Here is a 17,604-nt window from a genome sequence, read left to right on the forward strand (position 1 = left end):
CAGTGGCGCGCGCCACTTGACCTCGCAATGCATACCGCGTACAACTAGTGCAGAATATGCAGATGGGAAGCCCCTCCTGAACTTGATCATAATGACGACCCACTACGCCCACGGGAGAAGCAGAGGAGGCATGACCCACAGCACGGCCGGCATACATGATACCAGCGCCGCGTCCTCTGCACTTTCAAATCCCTTTTGCTTATGGTGGAGCTGCATGTCATGAGGTGTTTCATGTGGGTTAAATGTGCAGCGGTAGGGAGTTCGTATGGAGTTGATTGCCGTTTGTTTGTTGAGGAGATAACTGATAAACGCCAGCAGGAATAGAGCTCCTTCCTGCGCACCGTTCCGCAACCGAAACAGCGGGCGAGGAGTGCGCCAAGAGCTGACCCCAGCCTGCGTGGGGCAAGTTCAAACGGATGCCGCAGATCGGAGACTTTGGTGCATTGTCTGATGCTTTGGATAAGCTGGGGGATCTGAACCAGAACTCCCTTCTGCCGAGAGGCCTTGCATTGAGCCAATTACAATCAAGGGGTTATCGATCTTCGAATCAAAGGCCGGGCTATAACGTGCTTGTTTCTTACGCAGCACATCCGCGTTGTTTTTTCATGGACAAAGCTCACTATTTCTGATCAATCAACAAAAACATGCATTGCCCCAGACTCGAACGAAGAAAAAAGAGGCAATAATCATGAATCCCTCTGTGTGGAGGTGTGGAAAATAAGTCATTACATAGGCTAGAAATTTATATGGTAAACATGTTGCACATCTGTTGACGAACAAGCCCCTTAACCAGTTGGTGTGGGTTTAGAGGCTGGATGCCTAGAGCTTGACTGTCAGGTTAGGGCATCAAGGCCTCATAGACTCTGGTATTGAGATTTCCACTTATGTTTCTGGCGTGTGCAGGGACTTATTTTGCACGCCTCCATACTTCTGTACAGATTCTTTGCCTTAGGATCTGGCGGCGACCACGCTTGGACTCAGTCACCTTTCAGGCACAAATATCTGATCTATTGTTAGGAAAGCGCATGGAAGCAAAGGCATCTTCCCGTTTTGCTTCCTTTCACGGGCTTGGAAGGGGATGGATAATCACACCTGCTAAGAGTCCTTAATTTTTTATAGCTGTAAGTTAGCACAAATATCTTCATTACATACAAAATTACCATATCATCGACAGCTACATGCCATTGATAGATACCATCACTAGATAGTATCAACTTATTTATACTGACAGAATTACATGCAGAGTTTGATATCTTCGTATCAATATATATATATATATATATATATAGAGAGAGAGAGAGAGAGAGAGAGAGAGAGAGAGAGAGAATACTAAGTATACAGTGTTAATCATTTAAATGATAAACAAGCTCACAACTATCGCTGAGAATCAAAGGTTAAGTAGAGAACGGACTATCCCTAGTAATAATAAATCAACAATCAGTCTCTACTAGCTACTATTACAATCATTTCTCACTTTAATTTATTATCACTTTATTTACAGCTGATTAACACTCTATAATAGTATAGTTTTTCATAGCTATTTTTTTCATTAATTTTTTTTTTTTTTTAAAATATTATGTATGGTTTGTAATTGATTGCCGAATAAAACAAATATAGTTTTTTAAAAAGGGAAAATGGGGAAAGAAAGAAAAGACACAAAAGGCAAAAAACAAAAGAAGAAAAATACAAAAATCTCAGGAAATGGAATCAACAAGTACCAACTTTCAGTGAGTGAAATGATGATGAATATTAGAAGAATGCAGATGATGATATAAAATAAGTCAAAAGATGACACAGGCTTAAACTAGATCAAAATAAAAACTCCATAAAAACTACATAAACCATAAACCATAAAAATGGGGAAAAAAGGGAATGGAAGCCCGATAAGAAATTTATAATTTCATGTCCATTTTGTTCTGATTTCCCCCTCTTTTCCCGCAACGGATAGCTACCTCTGTATTAATTTCAATTTTCCTTTTTTTCCTTTTCATGCTCAAATAGGTAATAAAAGGTACATAAGTAGAAATGGAATTAAGGGGAGGGAAGAACAGTGTATGTCAATAAAATGTTCCACCAGGCATATATCCCTTCCTCCATCCCTTAATTTCTTTGCACAGTTTGATTTCGCCTCGCTATACCTTGTCCGATAGTGTGTTCGTATGCTTCTCTTCCTTATGAATTGGTATATTATGTGTTATGCAGGATATCGCGTAGGTGAGAAAGTGTGTACGGTTGGCAATGCGTAAATCCTTTGAAGCGCGTGTCGAGATGAAAAACAACTTACACCCTTCGATCCCAATTGGTATAGCTATTGATATAAGAGGGTTTATTTTAGGTTAGTATATTAACCTGATATCACAAGTTAATATACAGATAAAACATGCCAAAAGCGGAAAAGAAAGGGGTTGGTTCTTTGGTTGAGCCGGCGCCGAAAACCAAAAAACATGATGACTAGATGGGGCAATCGGGCAAAAAAAAGAAAAAAAAACCAATACTGACCTCCAGATTCTAGCACGCATGTCTCCACTTCCAGTAGCGAATAGGTTACCAGTTGGGCTGGGTGCGACAGAGATAACTATTTTTTGACAGAAAGAACACTGTTAGCATATAGACGGAGTCGACTAGCATCAATAGTAAAGCTAACCCGAATTCTTATGGCCCTGCAGCATCATCTGCGCGTTCCCAGTCGCTGGGTCCCAGAACTGCACTCCACGATCCTTGGAACCGCTCATTACCCAGCGTCCATCCGGTGTCAAGCAGACACTAAGAACGAAGTCCTAAAAAAAAGAGACGAGCACGTTAGTTTATTTGCAACAGTTTGACATTGTCATAAATTAATTAGTGAAAGCCCGTCTCCTCGAATGTACCTTATGACCCTCAAACGTTCGAACACACTTTCCGCCCTTGGGTCCCGCGCCGGGTACCATACCCCTCGGTGGCGTCAACTCCCACATCTTAATAGTCTTATCCAAACTGCCGGAGACTAGATCTCTGCCATTGGGCGCAAAGGCAACGGAGTAAACGCTATCCATGTGGCCATCTGGGTTTTCTAGGCGTTCGACAAGGTATCCAGTCGTCGTATCCCAGACCCGAACGCTCTTATCCAGAGACCCGGCAGCAACGAAGCGCCCGTCAGGTGAGATTGCGACAGTGGTAACACCGTCTTCAATGCTGAGAATGAGCTCTTGTTTGCCATCGACGATATCCCAGAGGCGAACGGTTTTGTCACCCGAGCCGGACGCGATGTAGCGTCCATTGCGGGCGAAGTCGAGGGAGTAGATGTCTTGTTCGTGACCGGAGAAGATGTGTTTGATGGTTCGGGTAGCAATATCCCATACCTATAATATATACAATTAGTTAACTGTCGCAGTGAGAGAAAATCGATGTACGATGGGGACAGAAAAAGTTCATACTCTGATTTGTTTGTCCTCTGCGCCGGTAGCCAGATATCTGCCATCAGGGCTGAAGCAGACGCTGCGGATATAGAGGTCTCCTTCTTTATCAAGCACACTATCATCCTGCAAAGCAGTTACCAGCTGTCCAGTCGCAACATCAAATATCTGCGCAGAGCGGTTGCAACCAGTAGCAACATATTTGCCGTCATTGCTAAATCTTACACAGCAAACAACGCTATCGTGAACGAGGTGATGGACAAGGTCGACATCCAGGACGCGAGGCACTTCAGGGTTGAAAACGGCGTACCAGTCGGAACCTTCTCGCTTTTGGCTCGGGGGAAGCTTGTCAGGGTCTAAATCCGCCAATGTATTTCCAACGCGATAACTCAATTGCTGGCCAGGGGGTGTGGGACGGTGGATCTGAGGTGATGCGCGTGGGTCGGGATAAGCAACCTGGTGATTTTGCTGAGGGGTTGCCGGGCCGGGTGCGCGATTGGCTCTGCCTTTTCCAGCGCCTGGAGAAGTCGTGGGAGGTGGAGGACCATATCCTGCTGACGGTAATTCATTAGAAATGCTTTTTCCGCTGCGATGTTTGTCTTTTTGTGGCTGAGCGGCGGTGATTGGGATTGGAGCATACCATTGACCGCCGAGGTGGGCTGATATCCTCCAAACGCACCTTGCTGTGGTTGAGGGGCCCCTTGGGCACCGGACCCGGGTTGTTGAAGCGCGTGCTGGGGTGGCTGTTGGTCTGGCGGAGGAGGTGGCGCAAGCGCAGGAGCTCCGCCTCCTGGGTTGGCCATGATGCCACCGAATAGGTTCGCAGGGCCATGGCCAAGAGCTGGAGGGGGGGCTTGGGAAGGCCCGGCATGTGTTGGTAGGCCCCCAATATGGGATTGAGGAAGATGGACGCCGCGAGATTCAAGTTCTCTTCGCAAGGTGCGTATTTCAGCCTCATATCTGCTGCGAAGTAAGTATGCGAACGAAGGAGCAATAAACAATCGGTGGATTTCTCCGTGGAAGAGAATATATAAATGAGCATTAAAAGCATACTCTTGTTTCATTTTTATCTGCGCTTGTTCCAACTGGTAAACCTTTTGCCTGATCATTTCCATCTCCTGGAGCTGTCCAGTCACTGTCAAACCGATCCCCGTTAGCTAAAGACATGGCATCTTGCGAAAAGAGAAACAAATACTAGCAGAAATCAAGAGAGTAGAATGCGTGGCATGCTAATTGTTTATGGCAATGCTCTCTGACAAAATTTTGATTTTGAGACAGCATTGAGAGCGGGGAGGCAAAAGAAAGGAGGAAAAATCGAACGAATCTACACACATTGATGCTCGAATTCCCCAGTACTCCGCGATTGGTTCTCATATTCCTGTCGTAGCTGGTCCAGTAACTCTGTTAAACGAGAGTTAGGACCGCCAACCATGCCACGATGTGCGTTGTACATGGTTTCGCTTGGTGATCTTTTCTTTTTTGTCTTTGGCGGGTTTTTTTTGGCGATGGACGGCGCTCAAGCCTTCAAGGGGCGTGGTTGGCCGTATGTAATTTAGGTTACCCTTTCCCTTCTGCTTTTAAAATATGCTTAGACGGAAGGGGTTGTATTTGGAGGGGTGCGATGACGCCGGTTGGGTTGGACCTCGTAATGGTGATTGTAGTGATGGGTTTAGCAGGATTTGAGGGTGAGCTATGTGGCAGGAGGATTGATAAAGTCAGTGCATCTGGGCTGCAATCGTATAGGAAGACCGCAACTATAGATGAGTATGATGTGGAGATGTGCGTTGATGTTGATGATGAGGATGAGGATGGAGACTGAGGATGAGGAGGTGAGTTGAAGTTTGTTTGCGTTGGCTGGGGAGGAGACAAGCGCCGCTAGTTACCGAATCGAGAATGAGGCTGAGATTTGACGCCAGAAGCGAAGTGGGACGGCTCTTGGCTATCGCGCAAAGTTGCAGGAAAGATACAAACAAGGATAATATGCGGAAACAAACTAATAAACTGGTTGCGACGGCAGATATAAGGAGGGCAGATATGGGCGAGAGTAGATGTTAACAACACTTGCCAAGGCGGAGAAGAGGATAGAGGAGAGGAGAGGGAAGTGGCAGATGGATAGTATTGATGATTCCTGACAGATTGCCGTGCCCGTGATCCGTGCTTCGGCTGATGGAACCCTGGGAAAGGAGCAAGGCAATTCCAAGGAAGAGCACAAACCATATAGCGAACGAACCTACAGTACAACTGGCATGGTGATACAACGACAACACCAGCAGGGACTCCAGTTTCAGACTCGAAGTGCGTTGTATTTCCATGGGCTGTTCCTTGGGCCCTCCCTTTGGCGCTTCCTTGGGCTATCCCGCGGTAAGCTTTGGGCAAGAGGCAAAGGTAGGTTGTCAATATTCGGGTTGGGTGGATAATCTGTACCCAAGCGAAAGCTAGAATAAAAAGGAAGATTTCCAGACTAGGGTTGTTTTTTTTTTTTTTTGAGGCTTGTTTTTACTTTTTTCCATACATGTACCTGTACCTGTATGCAGTGTAAATATGCGCCAGTATTATTTATTATCCCTTTCCCGAAGCTGAGGCTTGCACCGTGTATTACTTACTACTAATACATGCATCACTTCATCTCATGCAACTTCATTGTTTTTTTTATCATTGTTTTTGAAAACCAAACTAGATGGAGATCCGTAGAAGTCCGATCCCATCGCTCGGAATAATGCAAACCATATCTATCTCGCGGAAAGTCTGCGCATGGTTGGGGCAAGGTGGATTGCGGCATGAACAAAAACCCAGCAGCTGAGTATGAGAGGAAGAGGTCAAGTTAGTCTTCGATTGGCAATTACAGCCACTTCCCCAACATGCCCATGGACTCGCAGACAACATAACTGTGAATATTGTAGAAGAAATTGAAATGAAAATCTCAATACTGGAGTTCGACCGAATCAGTTCTCACACCATAAGATTATGGGTATGGGACCTTGATGTCGAACAGGTATGAATTCCTCGAACTCACCTCAATTGTTTAGCAGATTGCCAACGATATATAACATACTTGCCATATGCATTTTGGCAGTTCCAAAGACTGTCCGTCCTATCATAACCAAAAATGGCTGGGCAACACCGCTAACTACTTAGGCCATAAAACAGGCCAAAACACATAAGACAGCGGGCCTGCTGCGCAACACCTGTGGTGAAAAGCAGCACCCACCAGCGAGGTATAGTACTTAAAGGTGAGGTAGAAGTGTAGAATATCAACGCCATTTCTACTGTGTTACGTTGCCAATGTCTGAATTGACTGCTTCAAGAATTAAATTTCAAACACTCAACCTGTCACAGGTTTATAGCACAAAACAGAATACGCTGGTTGGCATCCCTATCCATTAGGTTATGGGCCCTTTGGTGCTTCAGCGCCATCAAATGTTTAAAGTTTTTTTTAATCTAGTGGTTGATTCTGTGTTCCCTATGATAGTGGTGATGATTATTGTTGGTTTCTGAGCAGGTTAAGTGCCTTGAAGAGGCCAGCTATTTCCTTTTAAGTTGTTTTTGCAATCATGATGCATGCAATGCCCCTGGTAGGCTTGCTGCCTCTCTTTACTGTGTCTTCTATCCTAGTTGAAGGCGCATCTACCTCAAATATCAATGGAAGCCATCCATCACAAGCGGATGGGGAAGGAGCAATCGTTTTCCATGTTTTTTGGCTTTAAAAGCAGGATATTGTGGAATGTTTTCAGGGAGGATAGGGCAAGAAGATAGACGAAGATGATGATGATAGTTGAAGAAGTCGGGGGATAAAGGGATAATTTTAATGAAGGAATGAGAGTGGGAATGGGGTTTGACGGGATAACAATGCAAAAATTTTGTATATAATATCCAGGCCAGTTACACGTTGTTTGAGCCTTCTAGCGAGCGATAGGGATGCCAACAACCTGGTAGACCGCTTATACCGTAACTCTAGTCACACTTCACCATCTATGATAAAAAAATTAAGTTCTGACTGAATCCTACCCTCACCCTCACCTCTAAGTTACTAGGGGCAAACATACAGTTAAATAGTCATTAGATATATGTATATAGCAGGAGCTCCATGGGACATGTCGCTGGGGCCAGGACGGAGCGGAGCGATATACTGCTAGAAAAGCCATGGTCTTTCTATTGCAAGATCACAGACATCATCAATGAATATGATTGCTAGATATCATCGGCGGATATCATCCATTCGAGCAGGCAGGCAGGCAGGTAGGTAGGCAGCTAGATAGCTAGCAATATTTATTCTCATAGAGATTTATCAAATATCGAGCAAGTAGATAGGTAGGTTGGTATGTAGATGGGCAGTTAGATGGTGGTATTTAATCTTGTCGAGATTAATCGGATATCTAGCTAGCTAGCATTCTCTATTCCACCAGTAATCAATTAGATATTGAGCAGATAGGTAGGTTTGTAGATATATAATGTAGATGGGTTGGTAGATAGATTAGAGGATCTCTAAGCCAATTGTGAACTAGTTATTGAATAAACTTTATTTGGCCTTCACAATACAGATATTGAAGATCATTGACATACAGAAATCTCCTCTACATCAATAAAATCGTTGAGATTCGAAGTGACTCCACCGCATCAATTGATATTCAATCATTTCAAGCTACAAATGAAGCAACTTTTCAGCAACCTCTTCCCCCTCAAACCGTCATTTGATTCTTCGCTTCGCTTCGTCTAATAAACCAATCCTTTCTCAACACAAATAACAATAAATTTATCTTGATTCAAGTATGAATCAAAAACCTTCACAACCAGGTCAAATCTCACTCACTCATCACTTCGTTTACTAAACAAGATCTGGTTTTAACCTTCTTTTACTAATTTCAGCTTAATTAACTATTCCAACATACAAATTTGATATAATATAATGATAATGAGATAGTATATACAAGATGTACATGCATATATATGTAGTGCGTGAGTATGATTTATTACCCTCCCAATGATGCACAGAAAACAGATACAAACATGAAAAATAAAAATAGAAAAAAAGGGGGGTTAGAGTGTGAATTAAAAAGATAAAGTAAAAAAAGGGTATCTCTCCACCTCCCCAAGCCCAGAATTATTGTTAATATTAATTTTTTAAAATTGCTTGTCAGCGAACAGCAAAACAAACAACAGGAAGATGATAACCAGCAAAATCAAAAAATTGAAATGAATAAGAAAAAGAAAAAGAAAAAGAAAGAAAACCTGTAGTTTTTCATGTATCATTCATGAAAGGTGTTGGTACATATGTCCTAATACCTCCGGGATCTTATAGCATCTTCTTCGACTTCTTCACATCCGCATCCACATCCGTCACATATGTCCGGTCATCTTTACCTTCGACCGCCTGAACGCGCGATTCCATCTCCTTAACCTGTCGCTCCCACTCCTCCTTTGCCATCTTTGTCTCTTTGTGGAAAAGTTCAATATTCGGTTTCCGATAGCTGCCACCCAGACGATCCCAGATAGTCGTGAACTGGCCGTAGTTGAAGTTGAAATAGAGGTGGTGCATAGTATGGCAGGCGGCACCGTTGATGATGGGGGAGTTCGCGACGTATTCGCCGTCATGAATCAGGACAGTCCAGATGTTGATGAAGATAAAAAAGAAGACATAGGCAAATTTTTGCAGGGGGAACAAGAAGGGGAAAACGTGGTAGGGGACACCCTGAGCGTAGCCGTCGACGGGGTGGAAGGCATGGGAGGCGTAAGGGCTTGGCATAATCCATTTGTGGTGGGCCTTATGCAGGTGCTTATAGACGAGGGGGTGGTGAAGGCCGCGGTGGATCCAGTAGATGAAGAAGTCGGTGAAGATTATGAATAAAGGGAATTGGAGGTAGTTGTAGAGCGGAAAGGGAGCGTCTTCGAAGTTGTCGTACATTTTTGCATACCCGCGGACCTCGAGGAGGAAGACGGGAGCTGTGAAGATGGCCATGATTGGGAGGGCGATTAAAGTCTGTTTAATTTCCATGCGGATTTGGTTTTTGAGGTATTTGGGATGATTGAAGGTTGACTTATCGAAGACGAAGACGTAGGAGATGGTGGCAAAGATGAAGTAGACGAGGAGTCCGAAAATCCTGGGTTTTCAATTAATCACTCAACAGAAATAACAGAAATAGAAAAGAACAAAAGAAAAGACACATGTCATACCAGGTGATGATATATAGGGTGATTAGCTGTCTCCAGATATAATCTCTAGGAAGTGACGATGTAAATGCGTATATCGACGGTTGCAGCTTGAAATAAGTTGTTGTCGGTTGATATACGTATCCGCCAGCACCAACAAAGTCATATTTGGTTACATTGAGGCTATTGTTGAAGCTGGAGGAGATGGCGGAAGCATCTTTTGCCGGAGACAATTTGGCGTAGAAGTAATCGAAAATTAGAGTGTCGAAGACCTCGAGAATGACATCCATGGCCGGGGTATTAGAATCCGGAATCACGTTGAATCTCGGTTGGTAGTAACAAGATGCAGGCCTCTGCGAGGCTAATCAATGGGGAAACTCTGCGGGTTGAAGACGGGATGTTGCAAAAGGAACGGGCAGGGAGACTTTTTATGGACAAGCCCAGTAAGCGTCCACTAGCATAGACGAAGCTATGTGGTTAGTTGGAGAAAAACTGATTCTCCGCAACTCAAGGATAATACATCAGCAATGATGGATGACTGAAAGATGGAAAAGAGCGAACGGAGGGTGTGAGGGTGCGTGATGTTTTTTTTTAACCCAGAAGGAAAACCCAGAGTCATGCGAGTCGGGAGTTTGGATTACCGAAAGGGGACGGTCAGATCAAATTTAGGAAAGGTTGGCCAATCATGTGCGGGCTTTCGTGGTCATCTTATCAATCTTTCACAAATCCAGTACCGTCCCGTATCCAGGCTGCTTCAAACCGAGGTCTGCCATTGGAAAAAAAAATACAGAGTATGATTAGGAGCTGTTGCATCTATCGTTAAATATCCCATTTTCAAAGATGCATTCCGCTGTGTGGGATCATTGCCAAGGACATTTTCCATGTCCACTTTGAAAACAGGAATAAGGGAAAAAAGGAAAAGGGGAGACGAAACAACGCCATCGCCCAACTAGGAATCGCGACCAGCAACCCTTGGAGACTAACAAGGAGGCGGCCCAGCTTGGCGGCGGGGGAACGTGCGGGCGATCCATCGAGAGGTGATTTCTCCTGGAGCAGCAGGATACAGACGAAGTTCTGTTGTTATGTAGAGTGTAAAAATTACTATATAATAACGATTCTCAAGATACAATAGTCAATAACTGTCATGGCTGATACACTGTGCGCCATTTCATTGCAAAGTAACCACAAAATAGTCAATTGAGCGATTAACTGAGTAACGAAGCATACTAAAATTTAGAGAGAATGATTGAGTGATTGATTATATGCAACTATCTAAGCGCGTAATCCGTGCCAATTACAGAACCACTGCAGGTTTCACGGGTTCGGCTGGTTCGAAAAAAAACAACATCCACACGACCATTAGTCATCATTTGGTGGGTTTTTCCGCTTCTACGCAAGGTTCTCAGGCTCCATCCCTCTGACTAGCGGTCTAAACTGAACTTAACCTAATCTCCTAAGGTTAACCCAAGAACAATCTAGTGAGAGAGTTCGTGGCGACGAGTATTGGTCAAGGGTTGGTGTTGGTTTACACGGGTATAACCCAGTATTTTGGTTAGTAGGGCACTATAATGTTAGTGTGCCACTAACAAAAAGGGTTGTTGATTGGTTCGTCTTTTGGCACCCCGGTGGCCTCCATCACAGAGATTTCTGCTGGACGATTGATTGATATCTTACTAAGCGCCCAAGCTGTCTTTGGATCATCATATCTCAACACACAAGGAATTGTTTTTTTAATAGAAAAAGTAGAAGTGAGATATATGTATAATAGGCTGTATATATTTCTAATTTTCAAAAAATCATTCCTGGATCATTGATAACCCGTGTAAATTGAAACGTGAAAGACCATGGGTCTGCAGGGCAGGTCGGCATGGCACCAAGTCGGACGTGGGATCAAACTTGCTCTCATCATGGTTAGAATCGCAATCCTTATGAATTCAACCCAACTCATGCTCAACACCTTCTTGTAACTAATGCTTATTAGCAACACTCCTCAGTAGAGCCTATTAACTAGGTAGATATTCTTCTAAACGACTAGCCTGTGCGACGAATTTTTTCCCCACATCTCCGTACAAGATTCAACCATTCCACGATCAACCATCCCAGCAAGGTAACTTGAAGCCATATATTATCGAGGAAGCCATCCTCCAAAAGTTCTACATACTCTTCTATCGTTCTGAAAACCACCGATTTTTCTGTATGGAAGGTCATCCAACGAACTGACGTGAGAAACTAATGATGTTAGTGAGGTCAAATGAATCAGTGCCTTGATCCTTACATCCATATCTTGCCATCTCTCATTCGTCTTTGAAGCACATATATCATCTTCCTTCGTCGTTTGGTTGGCTCTTGTGGCAGGAGTAGGGCCGTTCGCTTTCTCTTTATTAGAAACATGTAGTCTTCCGCCTCCAGACAGGTCCTTATCATAAGGGAGCCAAATGGAACTATCGTGTCATTGATCCTCTTCAGGGAGATGGCACACACAAATCCTCGGCTTCCGAAGTTGAGATCTTACCAGAAAATGGGATCTTAGATACTCCTCAATGGCTCGCTATGTTGTTTCCAAGCTTTTGTGAACAACAAAGTTAACCCTTCCAACCAGGGCTTTCATCAAACAGCTGCGCCAAATGATCAACATGCTGAAGAGAACCTGAAGCATGAATATGAGAACTACTTTGTTCCCAGCATCGCATCGGACGTGTGCTTCCGGAAGATGTACGACGTGATTGGTGATCCTGTGAATATCGGCAGTGGTGATGGTGGAAGCATATCGTATATTGCTTCCGAATGGCTCGAGACCACTCTGGAGGATGTGCAATACAGGCCTTGCATGCGTACCTATGCCACAATCCGAGGCTATAATAAAGACAGTGTTGAGAAGCTGCACCAGCCTGGCTGAGAGAAAACTTGTCAATACAGGTAGATTACCCGGTCTTGAATGGCGTCCGCTAACCAGCTTAGATTACGCTGCAACATCGAATAGTGCTCGAGCTGGAGCATATCCCGGGATTGAGGTTACGCATAGTAGAAGAGCAAGGATAGGTTTTTGCGTTGGGTCCTCCGCTGACGTCACTCCATTTTTGCTATGCCCTTCACATGATCGTTCGTTGGCAAGAGAGCATTCAAGTTACTATTCATATTTTCGAAGCCTCACAGAGGTCTACTAAACTTGGTTTCGCCAGAATCTAGAACTATATGATCTGAAGCCAAATGTAGCAAAAGGATCCCATGACTTTCTCAGCAGCTTGTGTCCAGTTAACAGCAATTAACTCCCAAAGTGCTGATCATCTAATCAAAAGATAGATGAGTAACTCTTGATCATAACAGTTATTTGAAAAGGAGAATGCCACCGCAAATAGGGATCAGGTGCCCTATTTGTACTCCAGGAGGAGCGGAGCCTCGCCAGTGGGACTTGAAAGCTTGAAGCAATGCTTGGAAGCTAAGTTTCATCGAGGTCAAAGATAAGGGGGAAGAGAGGCCGATGTGAGAGACGACAGTAAAACACAATGTTTGTTCCACTTAGTTTCCACGTTCGGGAAAGAGTCTGCCATTTACTTCGTACCTGCGAATGGCTTTGGAGAAAGCTACAAACTCTTTCAATGCCAGGACATGAATAGCAGATGCTCGTTCGCCTGGGTTGACAATCAACATGAGATGAAGCAGATCCGCCAACTCCTTCAGTATATCCACCTTTTGCAACTCATTCTCCAGAACAGAGATATGCTTCAACAGCTGATGAAGAATCATCAATCAGAGCTTTTACCATGTTGAATTCACATTGGCAGATATCATTCTCAAGAGGAGAGCAGTCCAACTGGGGAAAAGCCGCATGAGTTTCGCGATGCACTATGACTCATGAATCAAGGGTATTGGACAACCCCAAGCACCTAGAATCCCTGGCTTCATCTAGCAAAGTAACATTGCAGAGAGTGCCCAGACTTGTGACACTTGGGTGCAGAGCCCGCCTTGCCAGACTTCAGAGACACACATTGTGTATGGCTGTGCTGCAAAATGAGAGCTGCCATGAAATACTGCAAGCATGTCAGCAGCATAGGTATGTTTCTGGGAATTCACAGCTAACTCACCGAGTCCCAAGTCCCTGACTTTAATGGTAATATCATTAGTCTCAGTGCCGGAGAGCAATATGTTGCCTGATTGGTTCTCTATCCGTACAGGTAAGCCTCATGATTACACAAAAAGATGTCCTTGGATTCATCCTCCTGGACATGTCCACCCTTGACCCTGGAACCGCGCGCATCCTCTCTGCCTGCACGGAGAAGTGTTGAAGAGCTGCGATAGAGCCACCCGGCTCTCATACCAGCCTTGCAGTCGCAAGATTGGAAACACTGAAGTACTCACTTAAGTAACTGAGAGCTTCTAAGATGCTCCTACCTGCTGTGAATGATAGCAACTTTTGCAAGGAGGTCTGTCGCGAAGTTGTGAACAACTCTGAAATCTTGGGTACGATTTTGAAGAGATTCTGGAGCAGGAGAAGAGGGCGAGGATTGAAGAGAGTCTGCGCATAATAGTTAGCTAGATAGTTGAATGAAATGAATGTTGTTGTTATTGTCTGTAGCCAATGAACGTTCTTACTATCATCATGAAAATCTCCTATCCTAAGAATCCCAACAATGGCAATTTTTCCACTTTTTCAAGGGATTGGTTAATTTCCTCTGGCAGAAATCACCCATTGGCACCAGAGGTAATAGCCATTTGCCATCATGCTGGAAGACACCCAGATCTTGAGTGCACGCATTTGTCGCTTGCCAATCTTCTACCTACCAGGGATGTTGCCATGATCCAGATTCGGGGCAACTGGCAGACCAGCAATTAGAACTGCCACCACGAGAAAGGGTCATCCACAGAGTCTTGTTTCTCCACATGCACAATAAATAACCTTTAAAGCGACCCAATCCTTGGAAGGATTTTATCACATCATGGCTGCTGACAATTGGTGATGATTTCGATCCTTCACCGGTCTTAGTTATAAGGCTGATTCCGATTGAGAGAACAGTGCAGGCCCTTACCACTCACTCCATTGCCAATTGGCGCAGGCAGCATGACCCTCTGTTGATTGCGTGGAAGACATCACCATAATGATACAGTAGTGGATGAATTGGCTGTGGACTGAACACCCACCTCATACAACTACCCGTCCGCTTACCTGCCTGCCTGCCTGTCCTTCACAGAGCTCCCCGAGTTCACTGCAAAGGATCCAAGTTTCAGTCCCAGCGAGATGGATGACCTGTATGGACGTCGTTTTGGAGTCAAAACTCAAGAAGACGAAAATTTGGATTTGTTCTGATATTTTTTCTCCTTTTTCTGTCCTTATCTGAAACAGCATGCATGCATGCCAGGTTGGACATGAATTTAAAATCGAATGACCAATAAGGGAGGAAAGTCATGTGCAAAGGGGCCAAGTATGTATGCCAAAACGAAAAAAAGCATCAAAATCAACAAAAGATGTTTATTTTTACTGCGGTTAGTAAAGTAGTTATGGTTATACAGAACCTAACAGATTCAATTATACTAAATACCATACAAACTTTAGGAAGAAAATGATACAAACCAGAACGAAAATTGAAAGTAAATGTTTCTTACATCCCCCATCCTCTCCTTAGTCAAAAGAGAAATTAATAAAACACTCACCCGCTCATATATCAATCATGTCAACATTATCCATGGCAACTTCTGCCGCCGGCTCCGCCCCGACCTCGACTTGTGCATGCTGCTGCACCAACGGCATTGTCCCAACAGGAACAGCCCGGGCCATCGCCTCTGAAACAAACATCTCCTCGACAGCTCTCAGCCTCTTAAAAACTCTCAACCACCTCCGCGCCCATTCTCTGATAATCACCTTCTCCCCCTCCCCTACCCACCCCCCATCAACATCCTCCATCCCACTCCCGCTAATTACTCCCTCAAGCGCCCCCTCAATAACCTCAAACATAACCTGCACTTCGCCCCTCTCTCTCCGCAGTGTCTCGTCAATAACAGACAGCTGCGGCTCCACAATACCCCGCTGCACCCTCGCCACCACAATCTGGCGAATCCGGTTAGTCACCTTCCCCATCGTCGCGGCAACCATCTCATACACATGCGCCTTCGCCAACGCCGCGCCGCCCTCAATGTGATCGACAAGCGCCCACTCGATGACTGACAGCGGCGTCAGAATGGTATAGTTGAGCAGTTTATCGATGATGTTCACGCCGATGCCTGGTTGGTCAGCCCAGTAGGAGAGGACTGAGGTGATGATTTGGCGTCGTGCGGCGGGTGATTGGGGCCCGATGGAGAGGAGACGCTCTTTGCTGCGCTCGATGCAGGAGAGGACATGGGAGAGGGATTTGGAGCCGACGTAGCAGATTGAGGTGACGAAGGCATCTGTGGAAGGGATTAGGGGGTCCGCCGTGTCTGTTTGGTTGGCGGCGGCGTGTTGGATGGCGAGGATGTGCGGTTCGATTTCGGCATCCGGGGCTTTTTTGCGGATGAGTTGCATGATTTCTTGTGCCTCGGCAGCATAGGGAGTTGCTGTGGCATTGTCAGAAATGTCTAATATATATTTTGGGGGGGAAGGCGCTTGTTCCATAAGGTAGAAAACCTACATTCAAGCGCGTATTTGAAATCCGGGGTATCTTTCTCTTTCGCTTCAGATATTAAGGCCTGGTATGGTTCCGGCAATGTTCCTTTGATGCGCTGCGCAAAGCTTAAACGAATTTCTTTATCCAGTGCAGCGCAGATGAACGCTTTCTTAGGGTGAACGGCTGGCAGTTCAACATCGTCAACCCTATAAAAAATATTAGTAAGTGGAGTGAATATTTGTAGGGAAAAACAGGGTAAGAAAAAAAAATTTTGCTTTTACCATTCTGTCCACTTCCATGTAAACCCAAAATTACTTAAATGATGCGCAAACCAATCCAAAAACCGATAGGAGAGCGCGAGATCCATTCTCTCCATATTCTTATACAAAAAACGAATCGACCTTCCCAAACTCGGCGCAATAGCCGCAGGCGCAATCTTGCACGCCTCCGTGAGCACAGAGTGGTAGTAGACCAGCTTATGCTCCGGCGTGGGGAGCTGGAGGAGCAACGAAAACACCGCGTCAACAGCGACATCCTCGGGTTTCCAGGTCGAGCGATCACCGGCACCCGCTGCGACAGCGTCGCGGATCTTATCGAAAGGGGTGGCGCGCTTGATGAAAGTATTGGGTGCGAAATAGCAATCGACGTCAATGAGGAATTTCGCGGTGGCGATGCGGTTGAAGTCGAGTATGTCGATTGTGTCGGTGAGATTGTCGCGGAGTAGAGATGCGGCGATGTCTGTGGTGGGCGGGACAGTTTCCAGTTCCTGGTTAATGTAGACGGAGAAATAGACGTCTGGGAATATAGATTTAGGTCCGTTGGGTACTGGGTTTGGCACGGCAATTAACGGGAATCCGTGCCTGGTTGCAATCTTGAAGGGATCTTCAGCTTCCTGTTTTGTTTCCGCTTCTGGTTTCTCTTCTATTGTTTCGTCTCCATTTTTTTCACCTTCGCGTGCCGCCTCTGGTTTGGTCGTTGGGATTAGCCCAGTCCAGGGACGTGGAATACATGAAAGCTCCCAGCCTCGCTTTGCCTCTTCTTGTAGCTGTTTTTGTAGAAGGCCAATGACGCTCATTCGATTTTCCTCCTTGACCTCATCTGAAGGGAAGGGGTCGACCAGCGCCTCCAAAGTATGTGGCGTTGAGGCGATAATGTCTGTTTTCTCAAGGAGGGCCGAAGCATGCGCCTCGAAGCCAGAAGCAGACGACGACATAATATACGGGATTGTGAAAAGGATGATCTTCACAAGTTCCAAGCCCAGGGACTATAAACAGAGAAATCAGCACGAATGCTCCAATCAAGGTCATAAGAATGGAGACAACGAAGCCAAATAAACGTAACCGGTAGAAAAAAAGAAACTACCTACATCCTCCGAGGAACCCGTTTGTAAATCGACTGCGCGCGAAAACAGCTCCTCCAGCAACGGAAAAATGCCTTCGTCTTCAAATAGCCTTGCAAGCAGGCTAAAAACCGCAGGACGAGCTTGACATTGC

General features: G+C 45.1%; 6 protein-coding genes across 6 annotated transcripts; 2 read left to right on the forward strand and 4 right to left on the reverse strand.

The window, feature by feature from the left end:
- Window positions 1-1,569: 1,569 nt before the first annotated feature.
- On the reverse strand, window positions 1,570-5,188 carry HCBG_09145 (uncharacterized protein; the record flags this gene model as incomplete). The annotated part of the gene is made up of 8 exons (XM_045436194.1): window positions 1,570-2,308; window positions 2,500-2,575; window positions 2,645-2,777; window positions 2,868-3,338; window positions 3,414-3,943; window positions 4,072-4,352; window positions 4,446-4,527; window positions 4,725-5,188. 8 exons carry the CDS (start codon window positions 4,843-4,845, stop codon window positions 2,281-2,283), a joined length of 1,722 nt encoding a protein of 573 aa, XP_045283061.1.
- A 12-nt stretch (window positions 5,189-5,200) lies between these two features.
- On the forward strand, window positions 5,201-6,620 carry HCBG_09146 (uncharacterized protein; the record flags this gene model as incomplete). The annotated part of the gene is made up of 4 exons (XM_045436195.1): window positions 5,201-5,221; window positions 5,528-5,777; window positions 6,218-6,384; window positions 6,540-6,620. The coding sequence occupies 4 exons, from the start codon at window positions 5,201-5,203 to the stop codon at window positions 6,618-6,620; spliced, it is 519 nt and encodes a 172-aa protein (XP_045283062.1).
- Window positions 6,621-8,682: 2,062 nt separating this feature from the next.
- On the reverse strand, window positions 8,683-9,826 carry HCBG_09147 (C-5 sterol desaturase; the record flags this gene model as incomplete). Its single annotated transcript, XM_045436196.1, has 2 exons — window positions 8,683-9,487; window positions 9,561-9,826. 2 exons carry the CDS (start codon window positions 9,824-9,826, stop codon window positions 8,683-8,685), a joined length of 1,071 nt encoding a protein of 356 aa, XP_045283063.1.
- An 854-nt stretch (window positions 9,827-10,680) lies between these two features.
- Window positions 10,681-12,432, forward strand: HCBG_09148 (uncharacterized protein; the record flags this gene model as incomplete). Its single annotated transcript, XM_045436197.1, has 5 exons — window positions 10,681-10,714; window positions 11,016-11,087; window positions 11,572-11,730; window positions 11,932-12,105; window positions 12,152-12,432. The coding sequence occupies 5 exons, from the start codon at window positions 10,681-10,683 to the stop codon at window positions 12,430-12,432; spliced, it is 720 nt and encodes a 239-aa protein (XP_045283064.1).
- Window positions 12,433-12,860: 428 nt separating this feature from the next.
- HCBG_09149 (uncharacterized protein) lies at window positions 12,861-14,594 on the reverse strand (the record flags this gene model as incomplete). Its single annotated transcript, XM_045436198.1, has 6 exons — window positions 12,861-12,972; window positions 13,096-13,165; window positions 13,619-13,684; window positions 13,893-14,049; window positions 14,316-14,348; window positions 14,568-14,594. The coding sequence occupies 6 exons, from the start codon at window positions 14,592-14,594 to the stop codon at window positions 12,861-12,863; spliced, it is 465 nt and encodes a 154-aa protein (XP_045283065.1).
- Window positions 14,595-14,981: 387 nt separating this feature from the next.
- HCBG_09150 (cap binding protein) lies at window positions 14,982-17,324 on the reverse strand (the record flags this gene model as incomplete). Its single annotated transcript, XM_045436199.1, has 3 exons — window positions 14,982-16,061; window positions 16,136-16,317; window positions 16,444-17,324. The coding sequence occupies 3 exons, from the start codon at window positions 17,322-17,324 to the stop codon at window positions 15,187-15,189; spliced, it is 1,938 nt and encodes a 645-aa protein (XP_045283066.1).
- Window positions 17,325-17,604: the final 280 nt, after the last annotated feature.

This window comes from Histoplasma capsulatum (genome assembly GCF_000150115.1).
Source record: "Histoplasma capsulatum G186AR genomic scaffold supercont2.22, whole genome shotgun sequence".
In the NCBI taxonomy this organism is placed as follows: domain Eukaryota; kingdom Fungi; phylum Ascomycota; class Eurotiomycetes; order Onygenales; family Ajellomycetaceae; genus Histoplasma; species Histoplasma capsulatum.